The 19320-nt window shown below is 43.0% G+C and overlaps 1 protein-coding gene across 6 annotated transcripts in view; it reads right to left on the reverse strand.

Annotated features, from left to right (window-relative positions):
- The window catches only part of NT5DC3 (5'-nucleotidase domain containing 3), a 69851-nt gene that overhangs the window by 20377 nt on the left and 30154 nt on the right, over positions 1-19320 (reverse strand). For all 6 annotated transcript variants that reach the window (XM_037007119.2, XM_073213733.1, XM_037007118.2 and 3 more), the window contains 9 exons: positions 18525-18615; positions 17459-17596; positions 16592-16652; positions 16081-16183; positions 15834-15935; positions 13242-13323; positions 12529-12615; positions 6761-6901; positions 1580-1644 (listed from right to left, as the gene is read on the reverse strand). In XM_037007119.2, coding sequence (XP_036863014.2) covers positions 1580-1644; positions 6761-6901; positions 12529-12615; positions 13242-13323; positions 15834-15935; positions 16081-16183; positions 16592-16652; positions 17459-17596; positions 18525-18615 — 870 coding nt within the window. The remainder of the gene's footprint in view (positions 1-1579; positions 1645-6760; positions 6902-12528; positions 12616-13241; positions 13324-15833; positions 15936-16080; positions 16184-16591; positions 16653-17458; positions 17597-18524; positions 18616-19320) is intronic.

A 19320-nucleotide genomic window follows, 5' to 3' on the forward strand; every position in this document is an offset into this window, starting at 1 on the left:
GCAGGAGCTGCTCTGAAGGTACACAGAGAGTTAGGAAATGTGTTCGGTCTCCAGATTTCCCTCTTCCACAGAATGGGATAAAGACCTCCTTGTTATAAGGCTACAATGAGAACTGAGTGAGGTAATAATAAAAGCTTATTATAAACTCCAATGCACTTGGGTATCTGAGAAATCAAGGATTATTTAAGTGATGTAAATAAATCTCCACTATCCATTATACACATCAACACCTCACAGCCTAGGCTACAGCATTTTGCAAGGCTGCTCACCCCACCCCAGGCTCTAAGCCTGCTATAGGCATATATATGTGCATCTGTGTGGAAATCAACACCCCATCAGTCAGACACACACACACACACACACAGAGGATATGCACACCATCTGATGGCTGGGCCCCCTACAAACAGAATATTCCAGCAAAATGGATAAATACCATTTGGCTGTTAATAAATCGCTTACAAACACAGCAAAAAATAAAACCATTTACACAACTATGTGATAAAAGCCACTCGGCAATAGTATCTGTTGTCACCTGGTGACAGGAGAGGCTGTGACAGCCAAAATGTAGAAATTAAAAGAACTCAATTAGATTTGCAGGTGGAGCAACATAATTGGTTTTTAAACTTTTGGTGAAAAATCACGTTGAGATGTGATGCTGTTAGAGACTCAAATTCAAAACAAAATAAAATCTCAGTTCCTTTATCTGGTAGTTTGAGACTCCTAGAGTATAGGCCCCACAAATCATACGATATGCCTTCCTCCCATGACCCCACCACCCAACATTTTTATACCAATGTTAGAATAATCATGTTAGAATAATCTCCTGACAACCGACACCCTGAGCTGCTAACAGCTGTGGCTTCTGCAGCCCCAAGGGATGGACTCTGTCCCCTCCCCACATCCCTCTCCCCCACTCACACTATTCAGGGCTCACAGGCCAGAACCCGGTGGTGATGCTACCCACTGTGCCCAGCAGATGGAAAGGCCAAGCACAAGAGCAGGGCTGGTCACATAAGCCACGTCCACACATACAGCCTCCTTCGGAGAGAAGCACAACTGTCCACAAGGCCTTTTAAACAACTGTTCCCTTATGACACACCCCCATCCCAAACTTGACAGAAGGCACGCTTCCTCCACCATGAACACTCTGGTGCCCAGAGCCTGCACACTCCTGGAACAGCCGCAGTTACCAAGACGCACCCAGGGGTCGGAGCCTGAGGAATTCACTGTGGTTCAGAGCCCACCTCCAACACTGCCCAGCAGCCACACTGTCCTGCCCGCATGACCGACAACCATGCCACCAGTGGCCCAAATGGGAAAGCATGGCAGGCAGGGAGGAGGGATGGGAAGGAAAAGTCCCTTCCACTGTGGCCTTCAAGTGCAAGGTGGGAGGTGCCAGGGAGGTCACTGCTGCCTCAAGGAAATGTCACATGTCACTAACAGCAGAAGGCTGCCTCTGGACACCAGGGGGTCACAGTCATCCCCGGGAGCTAAAGAAGGATGTATGCCCCGGCACCCTCGGGAGATGTGTGGGTGCAGACACGTAGTGGGTGCATGCATTCAAAACAGGGGCTCTTACCTCATCTCCTTCCTTTCTTTCTTCCACTCCTGCAAAACCAGCTGTGACTCGGCATCTCTGTGAACCTGCAGGATACAAGCTCACTGCTGAGAATGTGCTGACTGCACATAACCTCACCAGGTAATGAGAACTTTTTAATGTGCAACTTTTCTTGGAAGAATTGTATTCCTTTGAGTCTAAGACGCAGGCACTTGCAAGGAATCATACATTTTCAGATTCCCAGGAGCAAGCCTGCCTTCTTCACTAAAATAAAATAGTTTTAATGTCTAACATCAGAAACCTGTTTTAACAAATCACAACGGAATATTATGAAGCTACTAAATAGGCCCCTATTAAACTAGAGCTGTGAAAGTACTATTAAAAGTTATGTAGAAACATAATGCATACATATTCACATAAAATACATGTATATAGCTGTGTGATATATCCATGACATACATATTACACATATAAACATTTTATATATACTACTTATTACACATATTATATGTATATAAATACATGTATAAACATAAAAATGGCAGTAAAATGGAAATAGTAGGTCCACTAATTGCAAGCATATAAAAATATGTGCATACGTATGGGAATTTTTCTTTAATTTGTGCAAGGGTAGTAGGATTATAAATGGTTTTAATTTTTTCATGAATATTATATTGCCTTTTAAAGTGCTTATGGGAGAAAAAAAATAATTGTTTTTGTAAAAGATAGGAAGGCAGAGAATGTCAACCAGATGGAAAAGCAGAGAATTTTCCGGTTGGGCTGAAATGTGAGCAAAAGGCAAAAAAGAAAATGACAACTGACCCCAACCTAACAAATGGACCAACAAGTCTCTCTCCAAGGCCTCTGTTACTAAATAGAAACACTCAAACCCGACGCAGAGGCACACGTGATGGCAGAGCCCAGGGGGCACTCACTCCCCGCAATTCCTGATCACACATGGGCAGCCTTACAACCCAGAGGAAAATACCAAACAAGCAAACCATCCACTTGTGACATGGGAATCCAGGCCCTTCTGTTTCTCAAAGCTGCCAAACAAACCAGCTGGACTAGCAGTCACCCACTAAGGGCCTCTGCCACTCAGGCAAAACCCTGTAAGGACCGGCTTACAATCTGGATTCCTGGCCCCACAGCACTGCCACACTCCCAGGAAGCAGCTGCCACGGAGGGACCACTGGCTGTGTGTCACTGAAGCATAGGAAGAATGGTGCGGCACATCTGGGCGCACTGACGTAGGTTCTGAGAGCATAGTTTTTAATTAGCTTTCACATTTCATTCAACAAATTACTTGCCATAGAGTTTAGGCTCTCTACAAAGTATGTGTCTAGATCAGAAAAGGTGAAATCTGTAGGGTGCCACAGTGAATTCTTACATACATGCACATATGCACATGTGTGTGCAGACACATAATATATATTCAGCACTTACTATGTGCCAGGCCTGTGGAAGATGCTAAGATTCAAGAGAGGACCAGATGGAGGCCCTTGTTGGGGGCACAGCCATAGACAGACCACGACAAAGCACAGAATGAGGGGTCGGTCTGTGAGAGGGAATCCCCCTCCCACCCTTCGTGGCCCATAAACTAGCACCTGTGCCCTGGCCTAAGGATGAGGGAGAAACTTCCAGCCCCTTACTCCACCCAATACATGCAGGAGGGGAGAATCCTGACTAGAATAAGGATTACCAAAGTTAATCAATTTGCACTATCTTTTTTGAAACTAGCTGCCACAGGGCATGTGAACCCTCCTCTGTACTCCTGCCCCTCGGGAGGCCCCTACCCTGGGCTCTGCGCCCAAGAAGGACCAAACTGGGTCTCCAAATTCAAGGCACGTCCTCCAGCCGGCATTTCCAGGCTGGAACACATACTGAGAGCCCCACTGTGCCCTCCTGGGAACTTCATCATTTATCATCTCTCCCATATGCTCAACCTCCTTGCCTGGCTCCTTCCTGTCAGCATTTAAACATGGGTCAAGTCTTTCCCATTAAAAAAAACGCAAAAAACTATTTTTCCTTGAGCCACCCCTTTCTCCAGCTCTGTTCTCCCTACAAGGCCAAACTTTGTAAAACAACAGTCTCGGGTATCTGACGTCTATTTTAAACTACTGCAAAGACAGGGTGTTAATTATTTATGTTAATTTAATCTTTAAGTGAAACCTTGCACTCCACAACTCCACAAGGAGTAGTTAACATCAGAAAAGAGTAACCTGAAGCCCAGAGACTGATCCCACAGCCTCAAGTATCTTTGCGCCAGTCACTAATTAGAAAAATCAACTCTTCATGAGCAAAAATGCAGATTAGCTATATATACCCCGCTGGCCCTCCCACCAGCATGAGCAGTGGCTACAGTCCAACCAGGCCCACAGCCTATATACCAACAGGGAGGCCAAAGCCAGCCCACTGCCAATTTTTCTAGCAGCTTAAGAGCTTAAGAATGGGTTTTTCTTTTTAAACAGTAGGGAAAAGAATACAGAAGAACAATTTCATGACACGTGAAAATATGAAATTCAAATTTCAGTGTCCACTCATAAAATTATAGGGACACAATTACAACCAGTCATTTACACATCGTCTATGGCTGCTTTTTTATGCTACAAGCCCAGAGCTGAGAAGCTGTGTCAGACACTATATGGCCCACGCAGCCTACTGTCTGGCCCTGTGCGGAAATCTGCAGACCCCTGGGGCTGAAGGTGGCTTTGACATGGTAACCTGGGAAGGCTCTACCACCACTAACCACGACCACTGGAGAGTATACTTCGAGGCCACTTATCAAAATTATCTTTATTCTTTACAGCTACTTTTTTAAAGGCAAAAATTATTTCATTCATTATTTAACTCATATATTTATTTATTCAAATAAATAATTGTACTCAATTCATCAGACTTGACTCCAAATGACACTCTGCTGGCTCCAAAAGAAAATCAAACATGACCTCAGAGGACAAATTGTTCTCAGAAAATAGTCCAAATGATGTACTACGTGCTCTGAAAATCATCCCCAAAGGGGAGTTTCTAGAAACATCAGACACAGGATTGCTGGAATAATTTATAGCTTTTCAGGTGAACAGGGGCGGGACAAGAGGAGGAATGGCAGGGGAACAGGCAGGACAGGGAGACGCGACATTCATTTGGTAAAGCCGCACTCCTCTCCACCCCAGTGCCTCAGACAGAGGCTGTGAAATGTGTTAGGGCCTGAGGCAGCGGAGCAGGGGCTGCCTGGCTCTGAGTCCCAGCTCCAGCCCTTACTGGAGCGGGTTATTTTCTCCTCTGTGCCTCACATTCTTCATCTGTAAAACTGGGAGGGGAGGAGGGGGGGATGTCAGCACTGACTTTAATGAGTTGTGAGCAGGAAATCAATCTTAAGTCCTTAGCATCCAGAACCCGGTGTCTAGAACATTTCTAAATAGGTTGGTTCTGCTGTTCACTAACTTTGGGATTCTGGATGAGTTACTTATCTCTCAGCCTGTTTCCTCTCTCATAAAATGCAGATGGCAATGAAATGTTAATTCCCTTTCCTCCCTTCCCTAGCTTTATGTCTTCTATAATTACTTCTGTAAGTCGCAGAAATATTTTCAGCACTTCCATTCTCTAAAACACACACTCCTTCATCAAGTGTTTAATAGGTCAGAGAGAGGAAAACTAGAAAACTGTCCTCAGAGCTAAAATGCAGCGACACCACCTGCATACAGGCTGTGCTGTGTCCCTGGCCTGCTGCCAGCATCACAGTGACTGCACCGAAGGTAAGGCGTCTTCAGCTGCACCTGAGACCTCTGACCAGACAGCAGGGAAGAACTTGAACGTAAAGCTCAGAAGCACGGACTTGGCATCACACAAGTCTAGGTTCAAGTTTGTGCTTTGTCATTTTATGACCTCCGACATGTTATCTAACCTTTTGAATACCCAGTTTCCTTATTCTAAAGTGGAAAAACTGTACCCACCTGCAAAGGTCATCTGGGACTATTAATGAGTAACGTGTGTAGGGCAAGCACACAGCATGTCTGTCATATAGAAAGCACTTACTGCTGCATGACCGAGGCACAGAAGCTACACTAACCCAGAATCGCTGCCTTTTATTTTTGGAAAGTCATCTCATGAACAAGCAGAGTAAGGGAAATAGAACAAGTCCTTGTCAGAGACAAGCCAAGAGCCAGTGCAGCTGGAGCACCCTGGAGGCAAGGCCTGAGGGACGTGCAGGGCCCCACGCTCTGGAATGTGTGCACCTAGAGCGAGGACCTGGCCAGCCGCCCCTCACAGCTCTGCCTGAGCTCACCGCCAGCTGCCTCCGCATGGACTGCCAGCTGGGCCAGGCCAGGAAGTTCCCTGCCCATTCCCAAAGCAGGCTGGCAGGCTATAGGCAGCAGGCCATGGCCAGAGGCTGCAGGTGTGTTAGCCCATATAGCAGGCACCCTGTCCCTTGTCCTAACAGAGTTGGCACTCACATGGAGGTGGCTTCAGGGCAGCTGAGCTAAATGAGAAAGCAAGGTGCCTCATGAGGCGGGGAAGGCAGTCACAGCTGTAAACGAGGGGCAGATTCCAGGGGCCAGGAAGCCACCACTAAGTACAATATGCCTCACTAACTGTCCAAACTGGCTACATAACTTACAGAAAGAAAAACTGCCACTGAACTCCAGAGGGCTAGCAAACTGTAGGTATTATCTTCAGGTTCACATGGAGGCTGTAGGCAGGGATTTCAGCTCATGCTTTGAGACACTTCCCAGTAAGCCACACGGCCGAGAGGAAGGTCCATTCCATAGGACCTTTCCTTTTACAGATGGGGAGACTGAGGCCCAGGATGGTGAAGTCCCACAGCAGGCTAACAGCAGAAGCAGGACTTGACCCAAAGACTGGAGGAGGTTCTCAAATCCTGCAAGACATCTCCAATAGAGCTTTAGTGGGGAAGTGAAGGTACTTGATTTCCTCCGACAGAGGAGTGCAAACGTACGTCTGTGTTTATACAGGCCCCACAGAGCTTTCTCCAGAGGGCTTTAGGGGGTATCTTTAAAGTTCTTTTCAGAGTAATTGGCAAAACTTTCTTAGGGGCAAAATAACTCTAGTAGTTATTTTGCAAGATGACTTAATGCTTCATACATTATAACCATAATTAGACAGAAAATACCTGGAGTAATTTTGACCAGAGGACTAACTTCAGGCTTAAAGAAAAAGTAGGAGAGAAAAATAATCCCAAACCTGCATCTGTTCCAATAACCCGGTCAGGGTCTGCAGCCAGGTCATGGTTTGAATGTACTGCTCCGTGTTCATGATTTTGAGCTCAGATCTTAACTCTGGAATAATTGCGCCAGTTCGCCAGCCATGCTTCAGGGTCAAATCCTGATGGTAAAGATCACAAAAGCCAACATTAACCTCCACAGAATTTAAACCATTTCATCACCTTTCCCAGATACAACAGCCATTCACTGAATTCCTTCTTAATTGTAATGGTTAGTGATTAACCAAGCCAAACTCAATGAATTACATTTAATTGAAGCCAATTTAGCCCCAGGCTTTGACCACTTCACCCCAAGAAAAGTTTCTGTTCCGGAAGTCATTGCTGTGACTCACAGTCCCCCGCAGAAACACAGGGTCTGGAATCATTAACCATGGTTTCTAAAACAACAATTAGGTCAGGGGCAGAGAGAGGCTCAACCAAAATTCTACTGAAGCTCTTTCAATTTATCTGGAGACCACCGGGCGGCCCCCGCTGTGGCCAGGCCTTGTGGGTTATGGGGAGCCATGGCATCTCAGACTTGGAATCATCACACGACATAAACATGACCACACTTTCCATTCTAAATGTTGTGACCCCATGATCTGACCCCAGAATATCTGATAATAGTCCTGGCCCAGCAAATGTAAGATACATAATCACCATACTAAATGGTCTTTCAATTTCTCATTTGACAGGTATTTAATCAAATAACTACCATTTGCCAGGCCCTATTCTAGACACTGAGGCTAAAACAATGAACAAACACTGACAAACCGCTGCCCTCATGGAAAATACAGACAAAAAAAATGAGTAAAAACACAATGGCAGATGGTAATAAATACAATGGACAAAAATCAAGCAAACTAGAAGGGAAAGGAGTTATCATTTTATACAGAGGGGTTAGGAAGTCCAGGCTCAGAAAGGGACATTTGAGCAGAGATCTGAAGGGAAGGACAGAGAAAGCAAATACATGGGAGGAGAAAAATTTGGCTTGCAAACAGCAAGAGTAAAGGCGTTGGAACAGGAATGTTGAGGCAGGGATGTTAAGGAACAGCAAGGCAGAGATCCTGGAGCAGAGTAAGAGAGGACAGAGGCAGGATATGACTTCAGGGAGGTTGGCTGCACAAGGAGAGACCAAGCAGGGCCTTCTGGGCAACCGCAGGAAATAAGGGCTTTACTCTAAGGGAGAAAGGAAAGCTGTGGGGCTTTAAGGAGAGAAGTAGTATATGGTTTACAACTTTAAATGTTCACTCTAGTTACTCACCTAACACTAGAACCTCTGCTCTGTGAGTCCTAAGGATGCCTACCTTCTTCACTAGTTGAATTTCTTTAACTTTTTCAATATTTCTCTTTGTCCCAAAATATATGAAAACCTACAGCACATTCTTTTAAATATCTCCAATGGTGGCAAACTTTTGAAGGTGGATTTTATTTCTGAAAATAGGTAAAAAGTCATTTGCAACATCCCTAAGACTAAAGTACATGACAATAAATTAATGATGATAAACAAATTTCCTTTTATGTCTCAAACTGTCTCTCAAATCTATCCCAAAGGGGGAATCAAAATGTATTTTGAGGAACAGCAGCAACACTGGAAGCATCTCCATTCCCAAGGGCACTCCTTCAAAGGGTAATGTTCATTGCCCACATAATTTCTGACATGTTAGCTAATGAATTGGTCTTATCACTTCGTAACAGTTGTTTTCAAACTTTAGCATGGGATCTAACTATATGTTGTCTACAAGAGGTGCATTTTCTTTTTTTTCTTGAAGTATCATTGATACACAGTCTTATATTGGTTTCAAGTATACAACACAGTGGTTTAACAGTTACCCATATTATTAAATCCTCACCCCCACTAGTGTACTTATTATCTGTCAACATAATAAGATGTTACAGAATCACTGACCATATTAAGATATGCATTTCAGATCTAAGGATGCACATGGGTTGCAAGTGAAAGGATTAAAATAGGTATTCCTTGCAAATAGTAACCAAAAGAGAGCAGGAATGGCTATACTAGTGTCAAACAAAATGGACTCTTAAGACAAAAAACTGTTACAAGACACAAAAATGATACTATATAATGATAAAAGGGTCAATTCACCAATCACATATAACAATTATAAGCATTTATGCACCAAACACCAGAGCTCCAAAATATATGAAACAATCATTACTGAAGGTAGCAATACAGAGTTCTATAAAAATAGTAAGAGACTTCATATTAGCCTATTTTCTATATAGGGTAGAACAACAGATAGAAGATCAACCAGGAAATATAGGACTTAAACAACCTAAAGACCAATTGGACCTAAGAGACATACAAAGAACACTCCACCCAACAAAAGCAGAATACACATTTTTCTCAAGTGCATATGGAATATTCTCCAGGATAGACTGGATGTTAAGACCCAAGATAAGTCTTAATAAATTTTAAAAGACTGAGCTCATACAAAGTATCTTTTCTGATCACAAGGAATTTAGAAATCAATAGCAGAAGAAAAAACTGAAAAATTCACACATGTGGGAATTAAACAACAAACTCTTAAACAACCAATGGGTCAAAGAAGAAATCACAAGGGAAATTAGAAAATACTTCAAGACAAATTAAAATGCAAATACAACATACCAAAGCTTATGGGATGCAGCAAAAGCAGTACTAAGAGGGAAATATATAGCTATATGCATTTACATGAAAAAAGAAGAAAGTTCTCAAATCAACCTGACTTTACACCTTAAGGAACCAGAAAAAGAATAAATTAAACTGAAAGCTAGCAGGACAAAGGAAATAATAAAGATTATAACAGGGATAAAATAGAGATTAGAAAAATAGAGAAATGTTATTTTTAATTAGAAATTAACAGAATTAAAGTTAGAATTACAAATTCAACAACACCAAGTGTCATTTCTTTGAAAAGATCAACAAAATTGATAAACCTTTAGCTTGACTAAGAAAAAAAGAAAGAAGACCCAAATTACTGAAACTCAGAAATTCAAGTGGTGACATTACTACTAATTCTACAGAAATAAAAAGGATTATAAAAGAATACTATACACTACTATATGCCAGTAACTTGGATAACCTACATGAAATGGACAAAGTCCTAAAAACACAACCTACCTACAAAAGACTGAATCATGAAGAAATAGAAAATTTCAGTAGACGTCTAGCTAGCAAGGAGACTGAATCAGTAACCAACCTTCCAACAATGAATATTCCAATACCAGATGGCTTCACCGGTGAATTCTACCAAACATTTAAAGAAGAATTAACAGCAATCCTTTTCTCCCAAAAACTGAAGAGCAGGGAACAATTCCTAACTCTTCTATGAGGCCAGCATTACCCTGACATCAAATTTTAGTGTAATTTGAATACACTAAAGCTGTTTAAAACACAGATGGCTGCCCCTCCCCACATAGTGTTGTGACTCAGCAGGTCTGGGATGAGGCCTGAGACATCACCACAGGTGATGATAATGTCACAGGGACCAAACTTGAAGAACTACTTCTTTGCGAATACCTCCCATACTGCTACGACCTGTATGTGTGTGGCACCCCACAGGGCCATGTACCCATATGCCTCAAGGTAGCACACATTTTGTTATCTCATCAGGGCCCAAAGAAGCCATTTAGCAAGAGGAATATACCCATGATGCCAATTCACTTGGCTGGACATTCTGGGAACGCCAACATCCTGATGGTAGTGCCCCATACTGCTACTTTACTAAGCACTTTTATATACAGTATCTTAAATTTCACTCTTCTTACAGATGAGGACTTTGGGGCTTGGGGGATATGCCCAAGGTCACAGAGCTAATAAATGGTAGAGCAGGGATGAAGATCTCAGTCTTCTAACTGAGCCCAGGATTCCTTCCACTAGACCTCAATCCACTGGACAGATAGGATCATGCAGGTGTGTGCTGGGAAGAGTGTCATGACATACAGGCCTGGAATCAACCCCCTGGACCTCCACCACCACCATACTGAGTCCACAGAGCTCTGTGGGGCTCAGACACATGGGCTCTGAAAATGCTTCCCAGACGGTCCTACTGCACAGCCCATTATAGCTCACTGCCTGCTGGTAGGCAGACAAAAGGAACACAGGTATATGCACATATATATGAGGCGGCTCCAGGTGGACCAAGATACTCAGAAATACCGACAGTGGCTCCCTCTTCCATTACCACTGACGCTGAGCTTCATTTAGACTTTGCGACACTGCTCTGTTCATTCATAAAACACCTCACTTTCACACAATACCTGTTTTCAGGAAAGGCCCATTTTGTACTTTTTCAAAGTGACAGGCTGGCAAAAGTGCCTGGCTAACATTTCTGAGTTTTTATGTTGCATTTGGATGTGTCTGACGCTTAATAATAAAAGGAAAAGGTAAGAACACTGGAATTATGTCTACCATTTCTTAAACGGAAAGAGTTTTCTGATAAATTCTAAATTGCTAAGCTCCAAAAAAAGTTATATCACAACTCTGATCCATCCTGTTCTGTAGAAAATGAGATATTTTTAAAAAGTGGCCTGCTCCTCATCCTACAGTATGGGAGAATATATTTGTAAATGACATATCCGACAAGGGGTTAACATCCAAAATATATAAAAACTTATACACCTCAACACCCAAAAAGCAAATAATCCGATTAACAAATGGGCAGAGGATATGAAGAGACAGTTCTCCAAAGAAGAAATTCATATGGTCAACAGACACATGAAAAGATGCTCCACATCACTAATCATCAGGGAAATGCAAATTAAAACCACAATGAGATATCACCTCACACTAGTAAGCATGGCCAGCATCGAAAAGACTAAGAACAACAAATGCTGGTGAGGATGCGGAGAAAGGGGAACCCTCCTACACTGCTGGTGGGAATGTAAACTAGTTCAACCACTGTGGAAAGCAATATGGGAGGTTCCTCAAAAAACTACAAATAGAAATACCATTTGACCCCAGAATCCCACTCCTTGGAATATACCCAAAGAATACAACTTCTCAGATTCAAAAAGACATATGCACCCCTATGTTTATCGCAGCACTTTTTACAATAGCCAAGATATGGAAGCAACCTAAATGTCCATCGGTAGATGAATGGATAAAGAAGATGTGGTACATATATACAATGGAATACTATTCAGCCATAAGAAAGAAACAAATCCTACCATTTGCAACAACATGGATGGAGCTGGAGGACATTATGCTCAGTGAAATAAGCCAGGCGGAGAAAGACAAATGCCAAATGATTTCCCTCATTTATGGAGTATAACAATGAAGCAAAACTGAAGGAACAAAATGGCAGCAGACTCAGAGACTCCAAGAATGAACTGGTGGTTACTAAAGGAGAGGAATATGGGAGGGCAGGTCGGGAGGGAGGGAGAAGGGGACTGAGGGGTACTGTGTTTAGTACACATGGTGTGAGGGATCACGGGGAGAACAGTGTATCACAGAGAAGGGACATTGTGGATCTCTGGCATCTTGCTGCACTGATGGACAGTGACTGCATTGGGGTATGGGTGGGGACTTAATAATATGGTTAAATGTAGTAACCACATTGTTTTTTCATGTGAAACCTTTATAAGAGTGTATATCAATCATACCTTACTAAAAAAAAATTTTAAGTGGCCTACTCCTAGTTCTTATGACAGCATAAAAATGGTTTTAAACAGAAAAGAAATTCCTTAATAAATGCAATTAACACATCTGTCCCCCAACAAAGGAACAGGATAAAAGGCTCCTCACCGCCAGGTCACTGTATATATGGTCACCAAAATACAACACTTTGGATCCTCTCCATCCCGTAAGCTTTAAAAATTCATATAAATTGCCCTGCAATAACAGAGGAAAATAAATATTACTTCCTAGGACAGACAGAGACCTGTAGAACCCATGGCCCAAAATATCTACTTTTTAAAACTTACTAAACTTTTTGCTTTCATAATTTATCTTAAATATCAAAATATGAAAACACCTTCATGTGAAATCTTTTAGACCATTCCTCCAAGTCAAATGTACTTTTCAAAAAGGGTTCATATTGTCTGTATCTCTTTGTAACGGTCTTTTTTTACACTTTACTTAGTGACAATGTCAACAAATATTAGTCTGCCGTGTGACGGTCAGCGACTGAGAAGTACCATGATTCGTTTTATCAATGTACCTTGTTCTCTATTTTATAAGTTCATGACAGACATTTGTGTAGCAAAGTTTTGTTACAAAGTTAATGCTTTAAATTTTGTTTTTAAGACCTGTTTCAGTTGTGAGTTAATTTAGATATAGCACTGTGTAAATATATTGACTTGGGCTTAAATTTTGCCACCAAGTTATAAATAGTCGATTCAACCAGAGTATGCAGAATCATGCCTGACACACAAGTGAGAGTCAAGAAGTGTTAGTTTTTATCATTATAACTGACCAGAGAGCAAAGAAACGAAAAAGATAAATTGGTCACAAGATACCTGCTTGTAAATCTGGCCTTTCTGCAACTTGTGGATTTTATCCCAGAGCAAGACACCTTTCTCATTCACCTTGCGGAAAGGTCTGACAACAGAAATGGGAAACATTATGACACGTGGTAGCAGCCCAGGCTGTCTGCTGTGTGAAATACCACATGATTACTCTCTGGGAACAGAAGGAAACTCCACAAACCTGAAAAAGCCCTAAAACCACAACTCCACCCCCACCCTCCCAGGCCTAGTGCAATACATCCCAAACTGCGAGCCCAGGGTGAAGGTGCTCAGTGGGGAAGAACTCTGGGGCCAGATGAATTTGGAAAACACTGTGCACTACATATAACCCTTACAAAAGTTACTGATGACTCTGAAAAGCCCTCCGGAGAAGAACCTTTCTTAAACCCAGATTCCCTAAATTTAACTCTGCAGAAAATCTGTTTCACCAAAAACCTTCTGGAAATACTGCCTTAGTACCTTTACCCAGCTTTGGACTTGAAATTCAGCTGCTCCAGATATAAAACAAATCAGAGGACCAGGCATACTATTTTATGATAGAAAATGGAAAAATAAGAATAAAGGCCTCATTCCTCATACAAGGAGAGCTAGTCCAAAGGTTGTGGGGTTTGTGTGTCAAGGTAGGACTTATTTGGATTGTTCTTCTGATAACAAAGATATGAAATCACTGCAAAAAATCTGGAAAATGCAGAAAAAAACAAGAAAAGGAAAATCACCCATAATTCCAGTACCCAGGTATAAACACTTAATATTTCAGTTGATGCCTTCAGGTCTTTATATCTGTTATCTTTCTCTTTTTTATGAACATAAAATGATCATTTGTGTATATTAATTTACCTTTTTTTACCTCTTATGTTGTGAGCAATTTCCAATGTGGTAACTAACATATTCTTCATACATCATTTTTCACAGTCATAAAACATGCTCACTGCTTGTTTATATCAAAATACATCCTTTTTCATGGCTGTATAATATCCCCTCACGTGGATTTCATTTAAATGGTTTCTGACCTTCACCATCATAGTAACAAAGGGATGAGTATAGGTGGAGGATTTTTCAGCTCTTATTCCAGGCATCCAGAACACGGGCAAAACAAACCCATGCAATGAGGGAGAGAGCAGTGCTTGGCACCCCCCCACAGAAAGTCGTCCGCGACACTGTTCTGCCACTGTGCATTAATGCAACAAGCAGAGGTGTCCCTGGCGAAAGGAGAGATGAGGTCCTTCTCCTGACCACACCCCAGAATCTAATAAGAAAATTCAGGAGAGCATTTTATCAGTGACAGAGCAGCAAGGCAGTATTTACAGCTGTTTCCGATCCACACTTTAGTTTTCCCCTCATTCTCCTGAATTCTCAGGCTGCATATGCTTCTTGATTTTGCCTCTTCTCTCAGGAGTCACTGCAACAGTCGGAAAACTGGGATTTAATCCGTTCAAAACCTAACTACAGAGCACCACGTATGATACTTTACAGGGTGGGAGGCTGCCTGGTTACCTACTGCACAGAATAAATGTGGGTAAAAAGGTATTTCAGAAATAGGCCATTATTCCATGAAAATGAGTTATTTTTATAACCTTTGTGCAGTAACTCACAACACTAGTGGCTTTTGGGGGAGACAACTCTCGGTGAACAGGACTGTTGCACATGTTAAGACATTTTAGAATCCCGGACCCCACCCACTAAATGCTGAGAGCACATGCTAGTCAGCATCACAACCCAAAATTGCCCCACTCCTCTATTTCCCAGGGCTACTGTTTCAGAAAGACACTCTAAGCCCTGGTAGGGAGCATTTCTCTACTTGCTACATGGGATGTTCCCCCTTCATGAATCACTTTATAAAAGCAATTAGATCTTCAAAAAACAAGAGTTGGTAGAGATTTCCTCCACTTGATGCAAAACCTTTGTTGCAGAGACGTTTTGCAAAATCCAGCTGCAATTTTAAATGCATCATTTTAGAGCTCGTATTTAAAGAGATATTGACCAGGTAGCTTACTGTTGCTGTTGTTTTGTTATGCTTCCCACTGCGTCTGCAGCAACACATCTAACTTACTATGAGATATTAAGTTTGGATTTTTCATTGTTGTCAATCATTTCTTAAAGCCTGACTTACAGGACTGAAGTACCCCAAGCTGAACTGAGAACCATTTCAGTAAGTGGAAGCTGTGTACTAATCTCACCTTCCTTGCAATCACCTTCTAGAAGAGTTAAAAGTCAAAAGCTATCATGTCAGATGCTTGTAATTTTCCAACTGGATTTCACCAGACACACTCCATAAATATGTTTTTTACTTGAAGTATAGTTAATATATAATAATATGTTAGTTTCAAGTATACAACATAGTGATTTGACAGTTACCTACATTATTAAATGCTCACCCCAACTAGTGTAGATACTGTTAACATAGACAGATGTTACAAAAAGATTGACTATTCTTTATGCTATATTTTCATCCCCATGAATAATTTATATTGATGGAGATTTTGTGCCTCTTTCTCCCCTTCACCTATTTCACCAAGACATACTACATAAGTATTCACAGTAGCAAATGAAGAAACCTACCTCCCTAGAATGACAGACACTCACCTCCGCTTATCATTAAAGAAGTTTGGCTTCTCGGCCTGAACGATGACCACATCAAACAGGTCCCTCCAGTCTTTTCCAACAATATACCTCATCCCTTTGTCCCTAGAACAACATGTCAGCCAGGTTAACCCTAACGATACAGGAATTAACAATTTTTTCAATTTTTGGTTTTCAAACTTGCAGCTGTTAAATCAATGCATTACAAGAAGTGAGCCAGAGGCCAGCCAGGAAATGCAAACCAACTCACACAAAACTACTGGGGCTGTTGGTGATGAGAAACATCTTCTTTCCATGATCAGCCAGCTTGGCCAACACCGCACGGGTCTGCTCAGCATAGCAGATGTACTTTTCTAGGGGCAAGAGGAAAAGGTACACAGAGATTCAGCACAAAGTCAGTTGATCTGCAAGTGCTAACAGGACACTATGGGGCTGGCACTGGCCAGGGCACTTGGGCAAGAAAAGTCTTGAGGAAGCTTGGTTCAGGGTGACCTATGCATGCCTGGTGCATCTGTAACCAAGACCCTCAGTCTAGGTGGGAAAAACTAAATGGCTGCAGCTGCCAGCAACTCTCCTTTGGCGTCAGTCAGGATTATGTCAAGTTCTGAGACAAAGGGGAGGGAGCTGTCTGAGATGCAAGGATACATCAGAAGGGGGTACTGCAATCCCAGCTCAGCACCAGGAATGAAGGTAAAATGCCCGTGTGGTTCACAGCAAAGGGAAAGACTGAAACTACCTCCACCACAGTGCCAAATACCTACCAATATCTGCCTCGATTGCCCTATACATGATTCCTTTGATGTGCACGTCTCGAATTGAATCCTGTCAAAAGATACATTTTTAGTCAGCTATCAACTATATATTTACCAGAAAGTATGCCTGAGATAGCCTGAGTAACAGTACATGGACAACAGCATTCGTGATGATGTCTGTCTTTAGAAGCCTGGCAATGCATGCACTAAATGAGACCTAAATTCTGCCCCTTTTATCATAGGCGGCCCCTGGGGGAAAACTTAAGTGTCCATGGTGATGGGGGCATTTTCAATGCAATTTTGAAAAGGGTCATTCAGAGGAGGTAATTTATGTCAACAATCCTGAATGAAGCTCCATGTGACAAGCAGTAATATACATGCAGTATTGTGCACAAATAATCCAAGTCGTCTGGACAAAGGTAATGATTGCTCTTTCCCTCTGCCCCCTTCCCCAGGCCCCAAGAGCTGGTTCTGTGATCTAGAAAGAAGACAAGACCAATGACAGGATCCTCCTCTCTTCAGTGCCACCAAAGAGGGGAGGGACTGCAGCGTGAGAAGGGAATACCACCTGTGAGTGTGAAGTCACCCCTCCCTACGTACAGGCTGGACCCCTCTGGCTAGGTGCACTGGCCCTGGCCTTTGGTCAGAAAGGAGGAGAAATCCAGATAACAATATAAGCACCCTCTTCTTTTAGCAACAATTCCCCTAACTTAACATCTTCCTTACAACTTTCAGGATTAAACCACGAATAAAAGAGCTCCCAGGCAAAGAACTATTTCAAACACCCAGCCTACAAAGAGGGCTAACGATTCTGTTACTTCTGCTGAAAAGCTCAAAGGGATGTGTGGCAACATAATATCTCTCTGCTGACACGACCTTGACATCTTTGTACAGATGGACAGGCTCATAGTCAATGTTGTTCTTCAGAAAGTACTCGTTCACACAGGACAGGAGGGTCATCTCAGGCAGGGAGAAGATGTCCATGAACTGTTTCATGGTGTTTCCGTGGGAACTCTGCAGGCAGGGAGGAAAACGTCAGAAACGGAGGCCAACACCACAGCAGAGCTAGACTCTACCTTTACCCAGAAGGATTCTGGTTGGCAACATCTGGATTGCTCTCCACAAGAAAAGGGAAAGTCTAGTAATAAAGTAAACATGTTCACCTTGTTTGTTGCCACTCACAGCAGAGCTGACATCTCACTCTGCACATAAGTGGGAATCCAAGGAAATGCCCTGATCCACCCAAAAGCCCACCCACCCTTCCTTCCACTCCCCTTCGCGCTCCCTCTCCCTTCCAGCTTACACTCTTTCATAGAACAGAAGGAAGCCAGCAAAGAGATTATTGCCTGTGGAATGGCATAAAAAGCCACTTCCTTCTCTGGAATTTGCACACCTCTACACAGCCCCCAGCGTGAGCTTGAAAAAGAGCCTATAATTTATGATACGAAGTTGGCCAGGTGACCAGGCATCTTCCACTGCATTTTGACAATGCAAGTAAGAGAGCACATTTAATAAGGCAAGCAGCTGGAGAACTGCACAAGTTAGAAAAGCAGAGGTTTCCCTTCGGGTCCCGGGGAACTCACTGCCCTCAACCTCAGGGGAGGCGACAGCTTCCACACTAACAGACCCCAGTGACTCAATCCGGAAAGTGGGGACATAGCCAGGGAGGTGCTGGCAAATGGATAGGTACCAGAAAGGTAGACGGAGCCTTCAGCAGATAGGGAGGAAAGGGCTAGGAAAGGAGAAGCATGGACGACCCCAGGGGAGCCTCTAACACACTAGGCTCTCAAACCTAGGGTCTCTCCAAACACAGCCCCCAATTTCCTTGTCAATCCCATACAAGCAGTCAGAGTCCAGTAGTTCAAAATCCTCAATCTATCAGGCCATGTTTCAAGAAGGAAAAAGACAGGCTGCTTTAAATAAATAAAGTATGTCTCGTTACCTTTCCATAAAAGTCACTCATCTGTTCCAAAGGCACGTGGGACCCCTCGTACATTTCAATAACTTCTTCATCAGGGACAACACTGAGGCCTCTGGAAAAATCACAGGCGGTGCAGGTAAAGAGCTCGACTAGAACGAGCAATGTTTTTTAGCCGGCGGACAACTGCTAGAATCTTTCATTCAATGTGCAAGACACACTGTCACAAGGAGGTGAGATGCGCCACCAGCAGCTGCTATAAGGAACAGGCCAGCTGCTACGGGTGTTACTGGACTGCCACTCTACTGGTGACAAGAGCAGGAAGAACAGCAGACACGGCATGGCACCTCCTCTACGCCGGACATGAGTTCCGCAGTCATTCACTTAACCTCAGCAGTCCTGGGAGGCACTATTCTTCTTCCCATTTTCCTGCAGAGGCAACTGAGGCACCGAAGGGTCATGAACCTTGCCCCAGGAGAACATGGTGGGTCAGGACTGGATCCCAGACTGTGCTCTGGCTCATCAGCCACTAACCATGCTGCCTCCCTTGATAAGGTGCAAGGCCTCCTAAGGACTTGCTTTGGGCTGGGGTCGGTTTGTTTGTTTATGTTTTTAATACATTAGGGAGAGAAAGGCTGGGTGTATTTTCATCATCTTCCTGTCCTCTGATGCTCTACCCTAAGGTCAGTGATGAGGTAGAGAAAGTTATGCATGAGGCTCTGACAGATTAAATCCTATGATACAAGGTAGGAAGCCTGCGTACACGTCTAGGAGGGCTGACCCCAGAAGCTACGTGACAGTGAGGGCCAGTTTCCTCATC

This window comes from Manis javanica, chromosome 10 (genome assembly GCF_040802235.1).
Source record: "Manis javanica isolate MJ-LG chromosome 10, MJ_LKY, whole genome shotgun sequence".
Classification (NCBI taxonomy): Eukaryota; Metazoa; Chordata; class Mammalia; order Pholidota; family Manidae; genus Manis; species Manis javanica.